Here is an 18,287-nt window from a genome sequence, read left to right on the forward strand (position 1 = left end):
AGTACTACACCTGGGACACAACAGCCGGACGGGGAAACCAAACACATTCTAACTTGGACTTGGCCAAAACTTACAATCTTCCTTAGCGAGAGGGGCTCTGCTCCTATTGTGATGCCGTTCCTGCAGCACACGTTCCTGAAGATGGCGTCTGCCGTGACCATCCGTAGCCTGGTTGGGACCACCCCGGGAACAAACGTCTGGAGTACGTCTGGGGGCAGGTCTGGGGCAGGAAGAATACCCTCCACATCAACATTGAATCAGTTAGAATACATGATTAAATCTTTGCTGCTGTGTGTCAGACTGGTTGCGTCACAAATGGTACCCTATTCCCTATATAGTGCACTACTTCTGACCAGGGTCCACAGGTAGTGCAAAAGGTGTGTACTATATCGGGAATAGAGTGTCATTTGGGCCGGCTCCTCAGACTGTGTGCAGGGCAGCGTACCCTGACAGAGGATGGCGATGTGTTGAGCCAGGTCCTCTAGGCATTTGTCCACCAGGCTGCGGTTGAGGTGGCTGTGTTCCTGCCACCAGAAGTCCACCACCACGCCCAGTGTGTCCTGCAGGGTCAGCACCAGCGTCTGCCTCCTGTCCCTTTCCCAGTCCCTCTCCTGACCCTACGCAGCAACCACAGCACAAGGACAGAGACGGGTAGTTGGCTACATAGCTGGACCAGAGTGTGGGCCCGATTCCATTACAATTCCTGTTATGTGCTGTATATGGAACATGAACGGTGTCCACTCCTTAGATCAGGGTTTTCCCCCTTCCAGCATTGGGGAACATCCCCCTCCCTCCGTGTGCGTGCCACGTCTATTTTTATGGGCACAAGCACTGTTCATGACACAAACTAGTCACACCCCTCTTGTGATGTGGAGAGAATTGTGCAGGTTTAAAGCTTGTTTCCTGCAACTCTACACATTTTGTCATGGGTTCAAAGCACATTTTGCAGTTGTAAAGCAAATCTTCTCGAAATTCTATACATTTTGGCTTGTCTAATGTGTGTTCATGTGATATTTGAGTGAAAAAAAAATTACAACAATACCTATGGCCTAAAAAAACTAAATACAAAAACATTAGCTGACAAGGGCTAGTTGATCTGCATATTTATAAATAGCTCTCAAAGGTATGCAATGACTAACATGACAAGAGGAACTGATGATGCACTACCCAATTTCAAAATTGCACCTTGTTCATTCTACTATTACAACTCTCAAGAGTAAGTTTAAAGCCGGACTGTGTTCCTTAAAAAATAAAAGACCCTGCGTCCCCCCTGCTGACCCCGTGCCCCACAGTTTGGAAACCACTGCCTTAGATGGTGCGCTGCAATTTCAGAATTGACTTGGGAGTCGACTTTGACTGAACTAAACTATGGGCGGGACAGGGATGTAGGTCTTCTGGACGGTTGGTGAGGACAGGAACAGGGACTTGGGGAATGTGTCCAGGTTTACCTCAGAGACAGAGCGTTCCCACTGTGAGGCCTGGACCAGGAGCTGGGCCAGCTGCTGCACGGCCCTGGAGCCCAGCGTCGAGCGCTCCCACAGGCTCCAGAACACCCTGTAGAGGACGGACGACCGCAAGTCTCCCACCTCTCTGAGGGAAGAGGGAGGACATGTTGCAATATCCACAGTGTTGTGTCTGTGGTGCATGGCGTTGATTAGAACTGTCGCAGTTGTTTCAAAGTAAGTGATGCCTGTTTTCTACATTACGCCAATATATGCCTGTGTCCTATAGGTGGTGATTACCCTTTGTTAGCTGAGTGCATGTCACACTTAAAGAGCTCGAGCATGAAGGCCTGCAGGTCACCATGGAAGCGGAGCAGCTCTGGGGAGGCGGGGCTAGGGAGTGAATGACAGGGCTTGCTACCCATGCAGAACCTGGAGAAACACAGAGACACCAAAAGGAGGAAGAGGATGGGTACAACATAGAAAGGAGATGGATATCATAGTAGAATTGGCGATAGCCCATGAAAACACAGGAGACTTGGGTATCTCAGATTAAAATAATCCTTTGAACAGAGGTTATTGGGACATACAGTTTATGGCCTATGTATAGGAGTCTCTAGTGTTCTATACCTGAGTGATGTCTCCAAAAGGGGCCAGACTCCTTTTTGACACTGGGGACACTGCAGCACCTTCATGAAGAATGTCCCGCTAGCCGGAGAACCCCAGGGAGGGTTGTTCCTCAGGATGCTGTAGAGAACCGTGCGGAACTCACTGAGAAAGAAAGGCTTGGCGTCGCCCTGGAAAAGAGGAGCTATGAGTGGCCAGGGAAACAGGTTTTGGGTTTCTACTATGAACACAGACAACAAATAGTTTGTGTGTTCTTACGTGTAGAGCGTGATGCATGAGGGGCTGGAGAAATGGGGCTGGGGGGAGCTGCCCTGGCAGCAGATATAGCTGGAGTTCCTCTAGGGCTTGGGTGAATAAACCACACTCAGTGAGGCTCTGCACGTTGCTGAAGTTGGCTCCGACCGTCTACAGCAATAGAGAGAGAGAGAGACGGAGGATGGCGTGAGCGGTTGGGCGGAGAAAGAGAAAAGTAGAAGAGAAGGACGTCAGAAGTTCCTCGGGTCATCTTGGTAACTGTCATCTATTGCCTACTTGGCCGTTTATAATAGCAATCGGAGGAAAGTCCACTTGGGAAGGCGTCGGAGGGACAGTGAGAGACTACCTTTAATAGGTCTGCCAATCACGCATTAAACCAATCAACTGACAGCATTGGTTAAATCAGGTGATCCGGATATGATGTGTCAATGCACAAAATGACACCTTTTGAGTGAGGCTCCTGACATAAAGGAAATTGAATGACCTGATCTCCTTTGACGTGTCGCACACTCATTTTACAGTTGTATAATACTCATGTATGGTAGATGTATTACTATGCTTTGAGCAGATCTGCATACCTGAGCGTACGGTCCGGGGGCATAGTAGCTCAGGATATCTGGGAGTCTCTTCCGCTCCTGCATGAAACGAGCCATCCACAATGTCACATATGCAGTCAGAGCAGTCATTAAAATGACGACTGAAAATGTTGTACGTCTGACATGAGTTTTCACCCAGAAAAACTATGATTGGAACCTTGTGCTCCATTGCTAAACACAGACGGATTTGAAAAGACCCGCCCCTCACCCCTCACCTCTATTTGAGAGATGTAGTCCCTGGCCTCGCTCTCCAGCTCTGAAAAGTCTGTGGAGAGAGCGTCATTGGCCTCCTGTGTCTCCTCTGGCTGGCCCACTGTCCAGGTTAAACCCATATCAGAACACACGTTCTGCTGAAGACAAGACAGAGCATTTACGATTAGCCTTATTATACAAGCCTTTCACTGGGTGTAATTGTTAATTAAGTTAATCATCTGACATCTATGTTGACATTTACCCCAAAAAGATGCAGGGCCATGTGTTCTATGGAGTAGCATGGTGCATTGTGGGCCTTCACACGGTCTACGATATGTTTTGTCAACACGTGTGTCACGTCAGCATGGGAGGGAGGAGGGTATGAGTACACATTGGCCTTCCCAGCTTTTAGGATTCTGAAAAAAATACATGTTAATGATAAATTAAGTGACAGGTGTAATGGTGTATCTGATATTTGATTAGGCAAATACAGTACACAACATTTTTGATACGACAAGAAATGCATAATTTACTAGTCTAAGCATAAGGTTTGAGGTCAATTTGAGGTCAATTCCATTTAATTTCAAGACAATTCTGTAGGCTCAAACCTAATTTGTGTTCTCTGTCACCTGGAGCTGCATGGAAAATGATCCAGGAACAAAAGGTCAATGCCTAAGGACTAGTCAGCCCTTGCCCCTGTGAGGGGCCAAAATGTTTCTCCATGTCACGGTATCCAGAGGACTGACTATTGTGATAGAATAATGCTATATTATCCATGTTTGGTATCTATCTGAAACTTGTTCACTGAGTATAACTCCGATGCTATCTATATGGATGGACGATCTCTGTGGTTACATGTAACTGTACAGGGTGAACTCTGAATCACTCTATTACACAAAGGAGTTGTATTGTCTTCTCAGGAATTCTGTCTTATTTACATTGGTCTCATCCCCCACACAAGCTCTTAGATGCTGTGACACCCTGGGAGTGTTCAGGTTACTCTAAATTTGGTATCGCTTGATTGGTCAATGGTGGTTTGTTTTGGGTTGAAAGGTTACAAATGTTATGAATGTTCTCGTTCTTATCCTGTATCCAGTCCATGGAGGAAGATTGTATGATCAATTGTCATTTCCTAGGCTTCTAGTTGTCTGGCTTAGTAAGCATCTCTTTGTTAATGCTTTGTCCTGTAAGTTAACCTGACGATCTACAGTGCATTCGGAAAGTATTCAGACCCCTTGACTTTTTCCACGTTGTTACGTTACAGCCTTATTCTAAAATGGATTACATTTTTTAAAAATCCTCAGCAATCTACACACAATACCCCATAACAACAAAGCGAAAACATGTAAATATGTATTAAAAAAATCAAAAACAGAAATACCTTATTTACATAAGTATTCAGACCATTTGCTATGAGACTTGAAATTGAGCTCAGGTGCATCCTATTTCCATAGATCATCCTTGAGATGTTTCAACAACTTATTTGGAGTCCACCTGTGGTAAATTCAATTGATTGGACATGATTTGGAAAGGCACATATATGTCTATATAAGGTCCCACAGTTGACAGTGCATGTCAGAGCAAAAACCAAGCCATGAGGTCGAAGGAATTGTCTGAGCTAGGATTGTGTCGAGGCACAGATCTGGGGAAGGGTACCAAAAATGTTCTACAGCACTGAAAGTCCCCAAGAACACAGTGGCCTCCATCATTCTTAAATGGAAGAAGTTTGGAACCACCAAGATTCTTCCTAGAGCTGGCCGCCCGGCCAAACTGAGCAATCCGGGGAGAAGGGTGCCTTGGTCAGGGAGGTAACCAAGAACCTAATGGTCACTCTGACAGAGCTCCAGACTTCCTCTGTGGAGATGGGAAACTTTCCAGAAGGACAACCATCTCTGCAGCACTACACCAATCAGGTATTTATGGTAGAGTGGCCAGACAGAAGCTACTCCTCAGTAAAAGGCACATGACAGCCCGCTTGGAGTTTGCCAAAAGGCACCAAAAGGACTCTCAGACCATGAGAAACAAGATTCTCTGGTCTGATGAAACCAAGATTGAACTCTTCGGCCTGAATGCCAAGTGTCATGTCTGGAGGAAACCTGGCACCATCCCTACGGTGAAGCATGGTGGTGGCAGCATCATGCTGTGGGGATGTTTTTCAGCAGCAGGGACTGGGAGACTGTCAGGATCGACAGAAAGATGAACGGAGCAAAATACAGAGAGATCCTTGACGAAAACCTGCTCCAGAGCGCTCAGGACCTAAGACTGGGGCGAAGGTTCACCTTCCAACAGGACAACAACCCTAAGCACACAGCCAAGACAACGCAGGAGTGACTTCGGGACAAGTCTCTGAATGTCCTTGAGTGGCCCAGCCAGCACCCGGACTTGAACCCGATCGAACATCTCTGGAGAGACCTGAAAATAGCTGTGCAGCGACGCTCCCCATCCAACCTGACAGAGCTTGAGAGGATCTGCAGAGAAGAATGGGTGAAAATCCCCAAATACAGGTGTGCCAAGCTTGTAGTGTCATGCCCAAGAAGACTCAAGGTTGTAATTGCTGCAAAAGGTGCTTCAACAAAGTACTGAGTAAAGGGTCTGAATATTTATGTAAATGTCATATTTCAATTTTATATTTGTAATAAATGTGCAACATTTTTTATATTTGCTTTGTCATTATGGGGTATTGCGTGTATTTAGAATTCCATTCTCAGACATTTCTTCATTGTCTATTACTGTAACTCAACCATAGTCTCTTGCATATTGCTAATTATCTTTATGGAGTCAGATAAACATGTTAATAGGCTAATTGCTTAGTTTCATTACGAGTCACATGTGAGGAATTTATAATATCATATATACACGTAAAATATTACTGCCCACTACAATTCTGAAGACCACCTTCTGAGCATGTCTCTGTGAGTAGGCTCGTTGACCATCAGAAGGACCCTCCAGCCCTCGAAGGCCCCAGCCATGGCCCCGCTGGTCACCCTCTCCCTCCACACCTTCACTGGGTTAGAGGCCCCAGGGACTCCCCCCATGGAGACAATGTCCAACTCATAGGGCCCCTCTGGCAGCCACAAGCCATTCTTAACAGAGTCAAAAATATATTCTGGAGTCACGATCCATTTGCCTGACAGAGAGAAGAGAAACAACAAACAACACAAAAGAATGCAACTTCTGAAAGGTCCATGAGAGTATGAAGCTGTTGAATCCCTCTATAATCTGTACAAGCTGACTTTGACAAGACTTGCTACCTAATACACTGAGTGTACAAAACATTAGGAACACCTTCCTAATATTGAGTTGTACCCCCTTTTGCCCTCAGAAAAGCCTACATTCGTTGGGCATGGACTACAAGGTGACAAAAGCATTCCATAGGAATGCTGACCCATGTTGACTCCAATGATTCCCACAGTTGTGTCAAGTTGGCTGGATGTCCATTGGGTGGTGGACCATTCTTGATACACTCAGGAAACTGTTGAGCGTGAAAAACCCAGCAGCGTTGCATTTCTTGACACACTCAAACCGGTGCGCCTGGCACCTACTACCTACTAAATATTTTGTATTGCCCATTCACCCTCTGAATGGCACACATACACAATCCATGTCTCAATTGTCTCAAGGCTTAAAAATCCTTCTTTAACCTGTCTCCTACCCATCTACACTGATTGAAGTGGATTGAACAAGTGACATCAATAAGGGATCATAGCTTTCACCTGGATTCACCTGGTCAGTCTGTCATGGAAAGCGCAAGTGTTCCTAATGTTTTGTACACTCAGTTTATATAACACCTAGTAAGTGTAATGCTTAAATTCATCATTACTTACCTCCTGCACAGGCTGCAATGAACTTCTCACTCAGCAGCTCATGGTTCACAATCAGATGGGTGGTTCCATCTTTATAAACCTGGAAGAGCAACACATCTGCTTTAACTCAACCAAGGCAAACAATCTAAATAAAGCTGAATGTTTTGGTGGCATTGAAAATATCCTATGTGGTCTGCCAACTCATTTGATATAGGCCTAGTACATAGTAAATAAAACAATGGATACCAAAAGGTCAGCAACAAAGTTCTAAACTGACTCTATGAAAACTACCAGTGACCATTCTTGTTGTAACCCTCCTGCAGAGTCATGGGGGGATAAAGGGATATGAACTTTGCAGCACATTGTGTGCCCCTGAGACTGGAGGTAAATGTACAGTAACTATAATAAGAGCCAATTGAGGGCAAGGATAAAATGACAGAGTCAAAAATACATCCCAACATCAGAAACCAATTAAGGTCATTTTTCAGGACTAATCACCCACTGTTAATCTTTTTCTCAATGAACTGTCTTGACAGTGACAGGTGCCATCCAGCTCTCATAATGGCCTGGCCTTTGGTGCTATTTTCTGCTTATAAGGGGGGGGGGGGGGGGGGGGGGAGGAAGATAAAGTCTATATTATGTCAACACTTACAGAGCCACCAATGTACTTCCCACCCAGTTGAAGGATGCCATGGAGCAACTTTCCCTTCTTCTTTAGATTCTTGATCCCAGACACTTGGAACACATGCTTGGTGTCCACCATCCTGATAAAAGACAACACATGCAGGCTAATCTACTATACGTTAAGTTACGTCTGCTTGAGTAGAAATAACAGTAGCGCAAGCTAGCAAGACTGTCCTTTACTTTTGCAGCACGCGTTTTCAATGGGTATCTGAACTGTAGATAACTAGCCAGTTAGCTAGCTGAAGACCTCAATGGAATGTCAACATGATGTAGAAACCAATACTAGAACGCTCGAGGGAAGTTCATATTGCACTTTCATGACATCACTGGAAATGTCAGTAAGACTGGCTAGCTAAACACTGTACAGTAGCTAGCTAATAGGTACAAGTTAGGTTAATGTTTAGCTAAAAACAATATAAAAAAAGATATACCGGTAACGTTAAAGTACCTTGGCTCGTGCATGTGATGTCCACACTGACACTGACACTGACACTGACACTGGCTAGCTAGCGCCAAAATTCAGACGCCATGACCAGACTTGACAGTCGATACCATTTTGCGAGCCATCAATATTTTATTTTTCTAGACTGACATTTGATTCATTCAACAATACTTTGATATATTTATCAAAACTACAATTAAATCGTGCATATTGGTTAACAAACTAGCTACATATTGGGCTATCACCTGAGCAAAATAGAGTTGTTTTGCAACCCTTGTGCTAAGAAGAAAATACTCCTATCTTGACAGTATACTGCACTAGCCGGGGTGGGGGGGGGTGCACAACACATTTTCTTTAAAACACACATCATTTTAAAATTGCATGATTGCATTAATGAGACGCAAATTCCTATTTTGTGAATTTCATAACAAATTCATTTATGCATGGATATCACGTCTCAAAACCGTTGAATATTTAAAAAAATACTAACCAAAATTCTCCCCCTATCATGCCTGAAACTTGGAGCATTCCGACCTGCGGAAGTTTTCCCATGGTTGCTTCCGGGTGGTTGTTACAGACGCTTTGTGGATAATTCAGATTAGTTACAATGGAGCAGATTGTAACAGATTTTCATTGACTGCAAACAAAACGCTCTGATCGAGAGGTGTGTAGCCTATTGTCTATTTATATGTCTATTTCAAACGTTTTCATAGCCTTGTGGGCGTTTAGAAACGTTCATAGGCTGTGTATCCTTAGCATGCAGGTTTCTGAAACGTTTTAAGCTCTTTTGGCCAAACAGAGTAACGTTAGTCTGTAATGTGTCCAATCCTCTTTTTGGTATGGCTACATGGGGACCAAGCAATGGGACAAAGGCACAACATGACAGGCTGAGACAAGCGAAATATATGCCTCTGACTGTACCCATGATCAGTTTATGAGATGAAGATTTAGAAGAAGAAAAAATGTTTTATTGGGCCCCTTTGTATGCCTATTTACACCCTCTTGCCCTCCATGACTTGAAATAGGCTCAAGGCTGTAGGCTACTAGATAGAGGATTTTGAAGAAGTAGCCTAATGAGATTATGATGTTGATGGCAGTCTCTTGGTAACAAAGAAATTGATTAAAATATATCAATATGTTATAGCTTCTAACTTGTATTTTGTTATATCTAAAACTGACACTTATTACAGGCAAAAGTGTTTGCAGGCCCTCCTATTATTCGGCTCTGACCTCACATGTGAGCTAATAGATATAGGCTAAACTGTTTTGGGCGCAATCTGGCTTTAGTGCATTAATTTTTAGACTTTTAAATTAATTATATAGCCATTAATTAAAGAAAAGGTCAGCATGTGGGAGAAGTTGGGATTCACGGAAAATAGACAAGTTTCCCAATAGTAATTACCAGTTGGAAGTGTGTGTTCAAGTGGGTTCTTCCCCAGTCGTATGTAGTAAATACCACCTTCCCACTTGGTTATGAATGCAGCATAATTATAATGACAACTTCAATGTCTACAATATTATGGCATCAACACCAGGGAGTAAAATTGAATATTTGAGTATTTGTATCAGCATTTTGTCCATATTACATTCCATGGATTTGAAAACAAAGACTGAAGCTGCTCATCCACAACATAAGGTAAGTAAATGAACTAGTCTGTAGTTTGTGTAAACCTACTATCTTGCATCCACATTACAGTTAGGCCTAACATGTCTGTCAATGGGGGGTGGTCCTCTGTAGCTCAGCTGGTAGAGCACGGCGCTTGTAACGCCAAGGTAGTGGGTTCGATCCCCGGGACCACCCATACACAAAAAAAATGTATGCACGCATGACTGTAAGTCTATTTGGATAAAAGCGTCTGCTAAATGGCATATTATTATTATTATTATTATTATAAAAAGGTAGTAGCACAATCACCGAAAACTGTGTTCAGGTTTTTTTGTGACCTAATTAATTGCCGGATTTGTCATTGTCTATCTTACAGTGAGGGAAAAAAGTGTTTGATCCCCTGTTGATTTTGTACGTTTGCCCACTGACAAAGAAATGATCAGTCTATAATTGTAATGGTAGGTTTATTTGAACAGTGAGAGACAGAATAACAACAAAAAAATCCAGAAAAACGCATGTCAAAAATGTTATAAATTGATTTGCATTTTAATGAGGGAAATAAGTATTTGACCCCCTCTCAATCAGAAAGATTTCTGGCTCCCAGGTGTCTTTTATACAGGTAACGAGCTGAGATTAGGAGCACACTCTTAAAGGGAGTGCTCCTAATCTCAGTTTGTTACCTGTATAAAAGACACCTGTCCACAGAAGCAATCAATCAATCAGATTCCAAACTCTCCACCATGGCCAAGACCAAAGAGCTCTCCAAGGATGTCAGGGACAAGATTGTAGACCTACACAAGGCTGGAATGGGCTACAAGACCATCGCCAAGCAGCTTGGTGAGAAGGTGACAACAGTTGGTGCGATTATTCGAAAATGGAAGAAACACAAAATAACTGTCACCCTCCCTCGGCCTGGGGCTCCATGCAAGATCTCACCTCGTGGAGTTGCAATGATCATGAGAACGGTGAGGAATCAGCCCAGAACTACACAGGAGGATCTTGTCAATGATCTCAAGGCAGCTGGGACCATAGTCACCAAGAAAACAATTGGTAACACACTAAACCGTGAAGGACTGAAATCCTGCAGCGCCCGCAAGGTCCCCCTGCTCAAGAAAGCACATATACAGGGCCGTCTGAAGTTTGCCAATGAACATCTGAATGATTCAGAGGAGAACTGGGTGAGTGTTGTGGTCAGATGAGACCAAAATCGAGCTCTTTGGCATCAACTCAACTCGCCGTGTTTGGAGGAGGAGGAATGCTGCCTATGACCCCAAGAACACCATCCCCACCGTCAAACATGGAGGTGGAAACATTATGCTTTGGGGGTGTTTTTCTGCTAAGGGGACAGGACAACTTCACCGCATGAAAGGGACGATGGACGGGGCCATGTACCGTCAAATCTTGGGTGAGAACCTCCTTCCCTCAGCCAGGGCATTGAAAATGGGTCGTGGATGGGTATTCCAGCATGACAATGACTCAAAACACACGGCCAAGGCAACAAAGGAGTGGCTCAAGAAGAAGCACATTAAGGTCCTGGAGTGGCCTAGCCAGTCTCCAGACCTTAATCCCATAGAAAATCTATGGAGGGAGCTGAAGGTTCGAGTTGCCAAACGTCAGGCTCAAAATTTTTATGACTTGGAGAAGATCTGCAAAGAGGAGTGGGACAAAATCCCTCCTGAGATGTGTGCAAACCTGGTGGCCAACTACAAGAAATGTCTGACCTCTGTGATTGCCAACAAGGGTTTTGCCACCAAGTACTAAGTCATGTTTTGCAGAGGGGTTAAATACTTATTTCCCTCATTCAAATGCAAATCAATTTGTAACATTTTTGACATGCGTTTTTCTGGATTTTTTGTTGTTGTTATTCTGTCTCTCACTGTTCAAATAAACCTACCATTAACATTATAGACTGATCATGTCTTTGTCAATGGGCAAACGTACAAAATCAGCAGGGGATCAAATACTTTTTTCCCTCACTGTATGTATATGGACTCCCTGGGATAATGACTCCCTGGGATAAAGTAATGTCTCACAACTAAGGGGCATGGAAGGAAGGCGCTTTACAACAGTCTTGCAGGTGAAGCCAGGTGTTTTATTTACAGCAAGGTGATAGCGGTAGGCAGTTGACTTGGAGATGGATCCATAAAAATAAGAAAAAGCTTGAATACAAACTGAGTGTACAACACATTAAGAACACCTTCCTAATACTGAGTTGAAGTGTTCATTTTGTTCTTCATGGCAAGGTGAATGTCCTGCTTGTGCTTCACCTGTGGAGAACAATGAAAGGTGAAAAGAGACCCAGTACACTGCATTGTATGCTCCCATGTGAATTATTTGACAGCTTTTATATGACTTACCTGGCCTGGGTGACACATCGTATTCTGTTTCAGGAAGCTTTTTACAGCAATGTGCATAAATGCGAAGCCTAGATACCAATGGAGCAGAGGGGAACTTGGAAACTAAAGTGTCTGAGATTGGTCTCAAACCTATTGATACTTTTTTCTTATGAATTCTGAAGGGGTCACAGCACCAATGTCTGTTTTAATTGAGCAAATTTATTTTCCATGATCATCTTATCCTACAAACTTTTTTCTAGTGACCCCAGAGGTTCTTCTTCTATGGTATTATGGTGGTCCGCAAACATATATTAGAGATGCATGCCGCCACCCACTGTACGGGGTAGTATACAATATATATTTTTAAGTATATTGTTCTCAAATAATTAACGAAAGACAAAAATCAATGTAATCCTTTAGTCAGATTCAAATGTCAACTTTGATCCCTACAGGCTCTGGGGTAATGAAGTTGGCAGTGAAGTTGGCAGTGAAGTCCAGGAGAGCCAAGAACCTTTCAGCCACAATTATGGCCAGTTTATTGGACTTCTTGTTCGTTTGGGTAGTACAATTAATCACATGCACAATAAATGCCATAAATTACACCTTCTTCACGATCAGCATATCAGTTTCCCTCAACTGTTGAATGACACTGAATCTCCTCAGGCTGCGGGGCATCCACCGCCATATCTTCAGCTCCACTCTCTCCTTCAACTAAAGTATTTTGCGTGTCTCCTTGTGGAAGACCTGCTGTACAGCCCGTTCCCTTGCCACTTCAAACTCCTTTACTCTAACTGGGCACTCCGGAGAATTGGGAATGTGATTTCCATCACAATTGCAACACCGTAAATCTTCAGATTCTTATAATATAATATGCCATTTAGCAGACGCTTTTATCCAAAGCGACTTACAGTCATGCATACATTTTATTTTTTATTTTTTGTGTAGTCCCGGGGATCGAACCCACTACCTTGGCGTTACAAGCGCCGTGCTCTACCAGCTGAGCTACAGAGGACCACGTCTTCAACCACATTCCTTCTGCACACACAATTCCAGCAAAACAACAGCTTGGACACAAAAGCTCTCACTTCGTATCTCACATATCCAAGATTCACATGTGAAAGGAGATATTCTTCGTCAGACAACAATAATACCGACAGGCTTTCCTCTTTTCTTCCATCAACTACACGGTTCAGATGGCGTGCTCCAACTATTCCTGGTATGCTCCTTGTAAAACATGAGGCCTCAACATCCATCACAACGCCAGAGATGATACCTTTTAACAGTGCTCTGCTCCAAAAATGTAAACTCTCAACTTCATACAGTGCCTTCAGAAAGTATCCATACCCCATGACTTATTCCACATTTTGTTGTGTTAAAGCTTTAATTCAAAATTGATTAAATTGATGTTTTTCTCTCACCCTTCTACACACAATACCCCATAATGACAAAGTGAAAACATGTTTTTAGAAATGTTTGCACATTTATTGAAAAAGAAATACAGAAATATCTCATTTACACAAGTATTCACACTCCTGAGTCAATACTTAGTAAAACAATACCTTTGGCAGCGATTACAGCTGTGAGTCTTTCTGGGTAAGTCTCTAAGAGCTTTCCACACCTGGATTGTGCAACATTTGCCCATTATTCTTTTAAAATTCCTCAAGCTCTGTCAAATTGGTTGTTGATCATTGCTAGACAACCATTTTCAGGTTTTACCATAGATTTTCAAATAGATTTAAGTCAAAACTGTAACTTAGCCACTCAGGAACATTCACTGTCTTCTTGCTAAGCAACTCCAATGATGATTTGGCCTTGTGTTTTAGGTTATTGTCCTGCTGAAAAGTGAATTCATCTCTCAGTGATGGGTGGAAAACAGAATTAACCAGGTTTTCCTCTAGGAATTTGCCTGTGCTTAGCTCCATTCCATTAATTTTTTATCCTGAAAAACTCCCCAGTTCTTAACGATAACAAGCATACCCGTAACATGATGCAGCCACCACTATGCTTGAAAATATGGAGAGTGGTACTCAGTAATGTGTTGTATTGGATTTGCCACAAACATAACACTTATTCAGGACAAAAAGTGAATTGCTTTGCCACATTTTTTGCAGTATTACTTGTGTGCCTTTTTGCAAACAGGATGCATGTTTTTAAATATGTTTTATTCTGTACAAGCTTCCTTCTTTTCACTCTGTCAATTGGGTTAGTATTATGAAGTAACTACAATGTTGTTGATCCATCCTCAGTTTTCTCCTATCACAGCCATTCAACTCTGTAACTGTTTTAAAGTCACCATTGGCCCTAATGGTGAAATCCCTGAGCGCTTTCCTTCCTCTCTGGCAACTGAGTTAGGAAGGATGCCTGTATAATTAATAACTTCACCAGGTCTGCTTTTTGTATGTTTGCCCATCTACCAATAGGTGCCCTTTTTTGCAAGGCATTGGAAAACCTCCCTGGTCTTTGTGGTTGAATCTGTGTGGACTGAGGGACTTTACAGATAATTGTATGTTTGGGGTACAGAGATTAGGTAGTCATTCAAAAATCATGTTAAGCACTATTATTGCACACAGAGTGAGTCCATACAACTTATTATGTGACTTAAGCAAATGTTTTACCCTTGAACTTATTTAGGATTGCCAAAGGTGTTGAATACATTTCACCTTTTCATTGATATAAAATCATTGATATATAAAATCTCAATTGAATCAATTTTAAATTCAGGCTGTAACACAACAAAATGTGGAAAAAGCCAAGGTGTGTGAATACTCTCTAAAGGCACTGTATGTTGATGTAGAGCCATAATGCCTTCTCCTTCTACTCTTTCGACACACAATAAATCAAAAGAACTTCGGGTCACTTTGACCGACTCCACTTTTCCTAATGCATCCTTTACCATCCTCGATACTTCAAACGGACCCCCCCCCCCAAAAGCATAATTGTTAGTGAATTGTACTCCAACCAAATAACAATGCTCATTTACAACTTTATCCCTTTATTGCCCATTTTCCTTTATAACTGTCTTCCACTCTTGACCACCTGAGGTTATTCTCAGGTGTTACTTTTTAAGGTAATCAGGGCGACTTTAATTGGCTAGGTGAAGTAAATTAGAATAATTGACAGAGGAATAGGATGAGCACCAACAAGTCCCCCCCCCCCCCCCCCCCCCCCCCCCCCAATAATCACAGTAAGGTACTTAGTTGTTACTCCGCAATGATTTGATATTGAGATAAAAATGGCTGCATTGGACCTATAATGACACCAATATGTTGTCTGTACCATGTACGGGTCACAGATCATAGGGTCTTACAGGAGCACCTTCATCATGATTTTTGCAAAAAATGTTATGATGCAAATGTAAAGCATGTCAAACATCCTCCTTCCCATTAAGTTTCTATGTGAGATTTTCCAGAACAATCTGACATACCCAAATTATTTTCGGGCCATCCTGGTGTGGAATCGTCCAGTAGCACTCTACCCCCTTCTTCTAAAACAGACTGGCATGAATAAGTTAGTACTTGGATTTGAGCATACCAACTCACATCTCTTTAAAATACTTCACAATATTACACTCTCAATCAGTAGAATGGCATTCGCTGGCTAAATTATCAGCACGGAACAAAATAGCTTACCCATATAATCCATCAACTCAATTTACATTTATATTCTCAAATAACAAACAAGGAGAACTATACCCCTGGGCCAAACATGGTGCCTCGACTCTAGGCATGAATGGGCAACCAATCCGGCGCGCCCCCTCTCCCTAGGACCAGGAAGCTCATAGTGGAAACAGTAGATGCTAAGTGGGATCCTCGGGACGCCTCTACCCGAAACACTAACCATAACCTGTCTATAGCGTGAATTAAACTGCTTCTCCAAACACTATATCGACTGATTTTAGTTCCAATAAGCCTACTTTGATGCTAATAGCAGCCTAGAAATAAGCCTACTGAGAGATTTCCACAGCATATACAGTAGGTAACGTTTAAGCATAAATTCAGTAGAAGGTAGACACTCGAATGAATGCAAGGGAGAAATAACGTGGAACATGAATCACCTCAATTTCTAACCGCAAAAAAAATCCTAGTGTTTTGAGGCCTAGTAAAGCACAGTTATAGTGTGTTCATAGCTTGCTTCTGAGAACACATTAGATAATTCTCTGAAATGTTTTGATGTCAAAATATGTACCTATTTAATTTATTGTTTCTTTAAAAGGGGATGTTAGGTGCCCTCTTTAAAACAGTGTTGACTTTAACTTGACATGCTCTAAGTGGCTTTAACATGCCAGCTCGGGGACGAGCTGATAAATATTTCAGAACAATCTCTAAATGGGATTGTGTGAGAGGAGACTGCTACTGTAGATTCTCTCCGAGTGCTCTGAGTATACGTCTGCCCCAGTCATCCCAGTGGCAGCAGTCAAAAATACACTGGGGCTCCTCAACATCTGCTTTCAAAATAGATAATGACAACACAAAGGATATCTACTGCTTCTGCTGCTAATGAGGCCCTGTGTGGTGACAATGTGAACCTTACACTCTCACGTGTACCACACACACACACACAGGCATTGATGCACATCCTGTGTGCCACACTATCATCACCAGCCTCCGCCACACACACTCTCTCTCATGTAATTACACCGTTGAGTTCCTAATCCGCCGATTGAAAACCTACACAGCTCCAGAAGTCACTCTATAAACTCCCTCCCAGACGGAGCGTACGGATGATGATGTGGGGAAGGAGAGGGAGGGAGGAACGGAGAGAGAGAGGGAGGGATGGAGAGAGGGAGAGAGGGAATAATCAAATACAAGCTTAACTGCAGAGACTGTCAAGTGAAGAAAATAATATTTGTCCAGCTGGACAGGCCTCCCTTTGTGCGGGCTAAATGAATGTTGAGCTTTCTGTCTGGCGTGTCAGGGTGGTAGGCCTACGTACAGCCGGCTGTTTGGACTTTGACAGGGATTATTAAAATCACAGCAGATGAAGGGGAGAGGAGTGTGAGAAAGCCAAATTGACACTGACACTCTCCATTACATTCCATTTGACTCATGATGACGGTGTTGATATGGGCCGAGCCCCGCCTGCGCATGATTGGCTGTTCTAGGATGTGTTAAGCACCAAGGGGGCGCCATACTGAAGGTGAACCGAGATGGATTGTTTATTTAAAGCCTTCAGTGAAGAGTCCCATTTCTTGTTATTTATTTACCTATGTTTTATGTTCACTGGTTGTAGTGTCACTGTCTGATAATACTTAGAGGCTATGCATTTTGATCAGGGGTCCCCCTACTGTAAGTGGAACAGAGGAGCGGGATGAGGCGGAACATATTTATTGCAGGTGATAAGCTGCCTCTTGTTTCAGGTGCAGTTGATTTATGGCTCCTGATAACAATTCTGTTTGAGGAGAAATCAAATTACCATGTCTCATATGTTGTGGTGGTGTGTGTGTGTGTGTGGGTGCATGCGCGAGCGTGTGTGTGAGAAGATCTAGTCCATCCATGGTCTATTTGATCAAATATCTTTGAATGTGATGGCTTTATTTTGTTACATTCATTATTTACTGTATACATAATGCATTCAATAGGAGCTATACAAGAGACTATTGATTTTTTTCTTCAAGAAAAACATCTATTGAACCAAAGCACTTTCTGCCTGTGATACTGACAATGTCTTGTTTGTTGTTTGTGTGAGAAAGTATATTTTCCTTTATTCTCCATTCATTCTCACTCTCCTTCTTCTCTCCCTCGCTGTGCTCCAGGGAGGATGGAATGGCAGGGGGACCTTCCTCAGGATCATGCCTTTGTAGAGCTCCTGGTTCCTGGGCTTCCCAGCGAGCTGGACATCCAACAGCTGCTCCGAGACACAGAGGACAAACTCAAACTCAATGCCTGCAGGTCAGTGTCTCTCAGAACTGCTATAACTAGGACCCAGAGTTTGTCCAGAGCCAGTATTCACCAAGTGTTCCAGAGTAGGAGTGCTGATCTAGGATCAGGTCCCACTTCTTATTCATTAGGATTCAAAAGGCAAAACTGATTATAGATCAGCACTCCTACTCTGAGATGCTTATGAATACGGACTCTGGTCAGGTCATGTGCCCAGGTAAAACTCCTGGCACTAGTGATTCTATGGAAATGTGAGCACAGTCAGCGAAGGCTCTATGCAGCAGAGGATGTGGGCAGAGATTGATTTGAGAATTGATTTGATATTGAGATAAAAACAGCTGCATTGGGCCTTTAACATTGAGAAGACTCGACAACAAGGTCTGGCCTTGGGGTATCCAACTCTGTTGTAAGTTTAATATTTTAGCACA

General features: G+C 43.0%; 2 protein-coding genes across 2 annotated transcripts in view; one reads left to right on the top strand and one right to left on the bottom strand.

The window, feature by feature from the left end:
- The window catches only part of slf1 (SMC5-SMC6 complex localization factor 1), a 33,953-nt gene extending 25,593 nt beyond the window's left edge, over positions 1-8,360 (bottom strand). The window contains exons 1-13 of the mRNA XM_084189368.1: positions 8,048-8,360; positions 7,568-7,679; positions 6,937-7,015; positions 6,008-6,239; positions 3,375-3,528; positions 3,136-3,270; positions 2,903-2,959; positions 2,328-2,474; positions 2,073-2,239; positions 1,743-1,874; positions 1,449-1,590; positions 446-617; positions 75-220 (exon numbers count right to left, since the gene is read on the bottom strand). Coding sequence (XP_084045494.1) covers positions 75-220; positions 446-617; positions 1,449-1,590; positions 1,743-1,874; positions 2,073-2,239; positions 2,328-2,474; positions 2,903-2,959; positions 3,136-3,270; positions 3,375-3,528; positions 6,008-6,239; positions 6,937-7,015; positions 7,568-7,679; positions 8,048-8,061 — 1,689 coding nt within the window. The 5' untranslated portion in view covers positions 8,062-8,360. The remainder of the gene's footprint in view (positions 1-74; positions 221-445; positions 618-1,448; positions 1,591-1,742; positions 1,875-2,072; positions 2,240-2,327; positions 2,475-2,902; positions 2,960-3,135; positions 3,271-3,374; positions 3,529-6,007; positions 6,240-6,936; positions 7,016-7,567; positions 7,680-8,047) is intronic.
- A 9,380-nt stretch (positions 8,361-17,740) lies between these two features.
- The window catches only part of LOC311114085 (uncharacterized protein KIAA0825-like), a gene marked incomplete at both ends in the record, with an annotated part of 12,841 nt that continues 12,294 nt past the window's right edge, over positions 17,741-18,287 (top strand). Inside the window, one exon of the mRNA XM_084189366.1 lies at positions 17,741-17,871. Within this exon, the coding sequence (XP_084045492.1) occupies positions 17,741-17,871 (131 nt within the window). The remainder of the gene's footprint in view (positions 17,872-18,287) is intronic.

This window comes from Coregonus lavaretus (genome assembly GCF_964263955.1).
Source record: "Coregonus lavaretus genome assembly, contig: HAP1_SCAFFOLD_3016, whole genome shotgun sequence".
In the NCBI taxonomy this organism is placed as follows: Eukaryota; Metazoa; Chordata; class Actinopteri; order Salmoniformes; family Salmonidae; genus Coregonus; species Coregonus lavaretus.